The sequence below is a fragment of the Cupressus sempervirens genome, chromosome 4, assembly GCF_028749045.1.
Source record: "Cupressus sempervirens isolate cs-2001-9-10 chromosome 4, ASM2874904v1, whole genome shotgun sequence".
In the NCBI taxonomy this organism is placed as follows: Eukaryota; Viridiplantae; Streptophyta; class Pinopsida; order Cupressales; family Cupressaceae; genus Cupressus; species Cupressus sempervirens.
Genome location: NC_143121.1, coordinates 612380406 through 612387243, shown reverse-complemented (window position 1 = coordinate 612387243; position 6838 = coordinate 612380406). Strand labels below are relative to the sequence as shown.

Here is a 6838-nt window from a genome sequence, read left to right as displayed (position 1 = left end):
AAAGTTAACACATTCATGTCTGTAAATTATAATGCAAGAATCATATAAAGAAACCATATATGACACTCAACTTACAATATCATTATATCCACTCTTCACTAATAATAAAATTCATATATGGTAAGGTGTATGGAGGGCCCCCATTATTGATACTCAATTCACGCAGCAAACAATTGATGTAATTAAGTGGTGACTTGTTTGTTAAAAGAAAGATAGAACATAGATCACTATCAAAATCTTTATTCAAATAATGAAATCCTTTATTTTAAAGGAGTAAAATTTATGTACTATATCAAAAAGGTGATAGTGTAAAAACAATGACATCATAAAAATGACTATTAAAAACGCTTTCCACACGTGAAACCTATTGAATAGAATAAAAGTATTATAAAAAGAAATATATTTTCTTACTAAGAAAAGTATAATTGAAACTTATTTTGAAATAAATTATACCTGTTCCGTAAGGAAAAAGAAAAAGAAAAGGTTATTGTCACATAAAAAGAATAAAACTGCTCTAGTGCGAAAATTGCGCTCAAACGAAAACATATAATATATTTAGAAAGTAAAAGATGCCATAACCAAATAGACTCGGTACATATAATTGTTCATGTTACCTAATGCGAAGCTAAAATGAGAAGCTGAGATATTGCCTCTTAACATTGGATTTTATTTGCACGAAAGTCTGAGCAGTGCAATCTGTGTGATAATCATTCTATTCTTGACTATTTAGACAGAAACAAATCCCGCTACCAGCGGCGACGGGGGAGATAGCGATTCCACTACAGTACGCATCGACGGCCTCTCTTTTGGCGATGGTCGAGTGCACTCCAGTGAAATCTCAAACACACTCTCGATTTCATCTCCCCAGTTTTCGTAATCACTTAGTAGCTCTGGGTCTAACAAATCCTTGATTGCTTGGCCCTTATTCTTTTTCATGACAGCAGCCCATTCAGCCAAACCTCTGCATTCTCCTCCCCCCTCTTCCGCATCCACGACGGCTGCTTTGCCAGTGAGAAGCTCCAGCAGCACAACTCCAAAGCTGAACACATCCTGCTTGGGGGAAGACCTCACTCCATAACCGCATTCTACAATGAATTAACCCCACAGATATTTAGTGATGCTAAAAACTCATAGATTTTGGAAAAAAAAAACGCAAAAAAACCATAAAGATGAATCCGTCTCTTCATAAAAACGCGTGAACCTGGAGCCATGTAGCCATGACTGCCAACGTAAACGGAGGAGACACTGGTTTGGCCCGCTGGATTGATCAACTTTGCGAGGCCAAAGTCAGCTACATGTGCAACGTACTCATCGTCCAGCAAAATATTGGCAGATTTGAGGTCACGATGTACGATTGGAGGTGTGCAGTCGTGGTGCAAATATTTGAGAGCTTGGGCGGCTCCGAGAGCTATATTGTATCGAACCCTCCACCCCAGATTGTGCAATTTTAGTGCTTCCCCCAAGGAACCCTTTGCCATGTATTCGAAGAGCAGGATGTCCATGTCGATGCCGCCCCCATACACAAACCCAAGAAAACGTACAATGTTTCTGTGGCGGACGAATTTGAGAGCTTCTATTTCTCGCAACAAACTACGTTTCCCATCCTCCGCCAATCTCAACACTTTTGCAGCGATTGCCAGGCTGTTCTCAGCTTCCCTCAGAAGCACCTTGTACACGCTGCCAAACTTACCAGAGCCGATTAGATAATTATCACTGAATTCCTCTGTGGCCTTCAAGACCTCTTCATATGTAATCACGTGTTTATAACCTCCACCAGCATCCACCTCTACTTTGGGGAATGATCCACTAAGGATATCCTCCTCTTCGTTCAAGTCTTCACCTTCTGCAGCCACCTGGCCGCTGCTCCAGTAATACAAAAGACCTATTATGACAAGCGCTACAGTAGCGAATCCGCCAACGACGATACTAACTATGCTGCCTGTCCCCAAACTGTTGCCATTACTCTCACTCTTCCTGGTTTCTAAGCAGGAATTGAAAGTGGGCGGCCCGCACAGACCATCGTTACCATCAAAAGCGCTTGCTGCATGCTCAGAGGACGCTTTCAGAGCGGGAATTCGACCGGTGAACCGGTTGAATGAGAAATCGAATTTCGAAAGAAGTTTCAACCCTGTCAAGGATGGTGGAATCTGACCAGAAAGCTGGTTGAAGGAGACGTCTAATGATTCAAGCAACACCAGATTTCCAATCTCGGCTGGAAGAGAACCACATAGCCTGTTGTGACTGAGATCCAACCCAGTTGACAAATGCACCAGCTTTCCTATCTCCCTCGGAATCAATCCCTCTAGTCGGTTTCGGGATAAATCTACCTCTATCATGCTTGTGCAATCTCCTAGAGAGGCCGGAATAGATCCGGTCAAATTGTTGGAGCCTATCTTTAAAGCAAGCAAGACCGAAAAATTGGCGCCGAGATGCCGAGGAAGAGCTCCTTCAAGCGAGTTGCCACTGAGATCTAGTCGTTCCAAATTGATGAGGCTTCGAAGCTGGGAAGGAATATTTCCGCTGAATTTGTTGCTGCTCAAATTGAGCCTCCTCAGATTCGTGAGGTCCCCAATTTGAGAAGGAATGGATCCAGTCAAGTAATTCCCAGAAACAATGAGAGCAGTGAGGTTGCGGAGTTGGCCTACCTCGGCTGGTATATCGCCATAAAGTCTGTTGAAGGACAGCTCCAGGTAATTCAGAGCAGACAATTTTGCTATATGTGAGGGAATATGGCCTGTGAAGTGATTATATTGCAGCCGAACTCTTTCCAATGAAACACAATCCTTCAAAAGCACTGTAATATCTCCTTCTAGAGAATTGTTAAAAAGAGCTAATTTGAAAAGTTGCTTGGCCTTACATATGTGAGGAGGATATTCCCCGCTTAGGTGATTGGAATAGGCATCTAGGATCCGCAGGCTGCTGAAATTCCCGAGGGATGTAGGCAGCTGACCTTCCAGGTTGTTTTTGCTGACGTAAAACTCTTCAAGATATGGTAAAGAGCCAATTCCTTCAGGCAAGGTGCCGCTGAATCGGTTTCCTTGCAAATTTATTACTCCTAAGCTTGTAAGATTTCCCAAGTATGAAGGAACCCTGCCAGATATATTATTGTTGGACAGGTCCAACAAATTCAAACTTTTCACTTGACTGATTTCCTCCGGTAAAATTCCAGCGAGATTGTTAAATTGCAAAGCTATCTGTTGTAGCATTGACATGTTCCCCAATTCAGCGGGAAGAAGCCCCGAAAGAAGATTATTGTATAACAACAGAAGTTGGAGGCGCCTGAGATGGCCGATTTCTCTTGGAATGCGACCTCCTATATTGTTTTCATAAGCATCAAACACTTCCAGGGCCTTACAATCCCCGATGGTAGAGGGGATTGTTCCGTCCAACTGGTTATCAAATAGATACAGCTCCTTAAGCTTGTGCAATTTGCCGATTTCCCATGGGATTGTCCCTGACAGATTGGAGGAGGCAAAGCTAATATACCTCAGCTTTGAGCAGTTACCAATTTCAGGTGGTAATGAGCTCGTAAAGCTATTGCCATAGCCTGCCTGTAAATCTTTAAGATTTGCAAGCTTACCAAGAGAGGCAGGCACCGCTCCAGAGAGATTGTTGGCAAACAAGTAAAGCTCGGATAGATTTGACAGCTCCCCAAGCTCTGGAAGAATGAAACCAGAGATATTATTTGAACTAAGGTCAAGTAGAGTAAGCAAGCTGCAGTTTACCAATGTCGACGGCATGGCGCCACTGAAGAAGTTGTCGGAGAGATTGAGATGCCGAAGATGGGTGCAATTTCCCAACTCAGGAGGAACATGGCCGCCTAATCTGTTGCCAGAAAGGTCCAACTCCCTCAAACGGAAAAGCTTCCCAACCATTGGAGAAAGATGACCGGACAGGTTTCGGCTGGGAAGAGCGAGCGAGATGACGTTGCGCGATGATTCTGATGTGGATGCGCATTTGACGCCTTGCCAAGTACAGAAATGAGAGGAGTTGGACCAGTCTGGCAGAAAATCCGTGCCTCCAACTCCCTGTAACGACGCTTTTATTTGTAACAGAGCGTCGCCTTGTTCGGAGAGGGCGTAGGCAGTGCTCGTCAGCAATGTCATTCCATACAAACACAAACACAAACGTAGAGCTGTCGTAGACCCAGTCGAAGTTACCCTCCGACTGGAAGATGGGGCGTCTGAAAGATTGAACAACATTTTAGCAGGGAGAATAATCATCTAACCTCCTATGTAAGATCTATTTCGACAATGTTGGAGAGTGTGCAGACAAAGCGAAATTATATAATTCGTATACCGTAAGCAAGAAGGCCAATGCATCGGCTATTTCGCGCTAATCATTCCGTAAGACACGGTAAATCAGTAGACGCGGACCATCACTAATCATTCCATGCCGCACAGTAATCAGTTGACCCAGCTCATCATTCGCAACAGGTCAAACGGATCGAGACCAGTAAGCCACTGTACGATCAACATGTAAATAAACGCATTCACGAGAAAAGAGTAAACCTATAGTTTTTTTCGCACTCACTAGATATGCTTGGAAAATTTTGGACGAATATATTTGACCACTACAACTACTTTAGCAGTTTTTTCTACCTACGAGAGAATTTTCATGGCAAACGCGCTTACGTCGCGAGATGAAATTTGCAAACAGCGTTGTTGCTTCTACGGTCACTCGAATTTTTTTTACCTGCCATCCTCGTCATTACCTTAAAATTAGAGTCTTGTAACAAATAAAACTGTAGAAAAACTTCATAGATGAAGAATGAACCCAAAATGAGAAGAAAACATGTTTGCAAATTCTAATCTATAGTTAATGATTAAGAAAACTCGCAGCCCATTATATGAGGGAGGCGATATATCAGCAATGAGTTGACCGCTACTAAAAGGTCTTCAACGATAACTAGAGCCAAAACTACTAACGGTGAAAAAAGTCATTGACATTGATGATGATATGTTTTGGAGTACTAGCTAGACTTCATGTGGACTTGACATGGATGGAGGGCATTTGATCGATGTAGAAAGACCTAATGCAAGACTAGCGGAAGGGAATGAGCGTGATTCATGCTATTCTGCTGCCCCAATAGAGTGTTGAAATAAATTAATTATGTCAGGCTTGGTCGGCACAGACCAAAGAACTCTCCAAAAACACGCATGCAAAATGTGCAGCCACCTACCACCGTCCATAGCCACCTACAGCCATTCCTGTTGACTACACATTAATATATGCAAATCCAGAAACATCTGTACATTTATTATTTGGCTATAAATATAATAAGTTGGGCCTGTGTTCAGCAGAGCCCATTTTCTGGGTTTCTCCATGGCTTCTCCTCTCTATGGCTTTCTCTCTTGTTTGGTTTCTTTGTTGTGTTGTGCTGTAATTTTCATCATGGTATCAGAGCTGATGGTTGACGAGCCAAAGAAATGATTGCTGTTTACTGGAGTTTTGAACAATCTATTCTGATGAAATGTGAAGTGTTTTATGATTTGTTGTACATCTAATTCCAGGCACTTATGTTGTTTGCAGAGTAGAAATGAGAATACTATTAGAATGCTGCCCAGAACATTGGTGCATTGACACTCAAAGGAGAATGCAAATCAAATCTCTTATGTAAGGGAGCGCTGTTGGAGAATTTTAAAGACTCTTGCCGCCAATCACGAAGGTGGCTGGAAAAGAAAGGTTTGTGTTGCTGCAAGATAAATATGAGGAAGCTAAAGAAGTGTTAAAGACAAGCATTTTCTATGAAAAGATTATTGTGGTTAGTGTATTGTTAAGTGTTGCAAGAAGATCATATCTGTGAAAGATGTATTGATATGAGCTAAGATTGCTAAAGAGTGCAAAGGTGAAAAGAATAAAATGAAAATGAGAGAAGCCATGAAAGGAAGGAAGCCAAAGTTGAAGTGTGTTTGAGTTAGTGTTGTGTGACGCTGTCATTCATAGATTAGAAGCATGCAGAGCATCTCTGTGCAAGCGGGAGTGCCAGAGAATGCATACACAAGGCATGGAAGATATTGATCATGGAAATGTTTATTATGTCTTTGTGTTTAAGTACGTGTGTTTGATGTTATAGAATGGTTATTGAACTTAGTTGTGGTTGCAGTAAGTGAAAGTAGGTTGGATTGGTGGTGAGCTACTTGTCATGATTCAAAGGAATTCTAAGGTCTGTGTGTGTGCTGATTGGATAAAAGTGTTGAGATTGAAAGTGAGAATATGTCTATCTAATTATGAAAGATACGATGTTCTTGACAGTTGTCATGTAACAGAAGCTGGTTGCATTGATATCCCCCAACCAAGTGATTGAAATTGAATTAGTGATGATTTTTAATGGGCTATGTGAATGTATGGGGTGCATTATCGATTGTGCCCGACACTCCAAATGTTTTTGGTTTGACATATTGATGAACCATGTATGTGAAAAGGATTCCTATAGAACTGGCGAGTACAGTGGCTGGGTACCCATGTATCTCGATAGATGGATTTCTTTTTATATGGACTCAATAATTAGTTTGATGCAGGTACAAAAGAGAAAGGCCCAGAGTGATGATAGTTTCCCCATAGTTATGATTCGTGGTCATTAAAACCAGTGAGTGCTTGGTTTGTGGTAATCCAAAACCACTTGAGTGCTTGAAGTTTGTGGTGATCTTAAAACCACTTGTGTGATGTTTGAGAAGTTTGTGGTGAACTTAAAACCACTTTGATATTGCATCGGTTATGGGTAATCTGTACAAAACCTAGAGTGATTATGATGGGAGAAACAAGAAGAGTGAAAGCATTCGATAATTGATTGTAAATGGGTACCTAAGAAGGCTTAAGGCCAAGACCCATCGTTTCT

General features: G+C 41.7%; 1 protein-coding gene across 1 annotated transcript; it reads right to left on the bottom strand.

The window, feature by feature from the left end:
• Positions 1-526: 526 nt before the first annotated feature.
• On the bottom strand, positions 527-4263 carry LOC149562727 (uncharacterized). The gene is made up of 2 exons (XM_089823918.1): positions 1202-4263; positions 527-1085 (listed from the first exon to the last, which is right to left on the bottom strand). Exons 1-2 carry the CDS (start codon positions 4221-4223, stop codon positions 727-729), a joined length of 3381 nt encoding a protein of 1126 aa, XP_089680044.1. The 5' UTR covers positions 4224-4263; the 3' UTR covers positions 527-726.
• Between the last annotated feature and the right edge of the window lie 2575 nt (positions 4264-6838).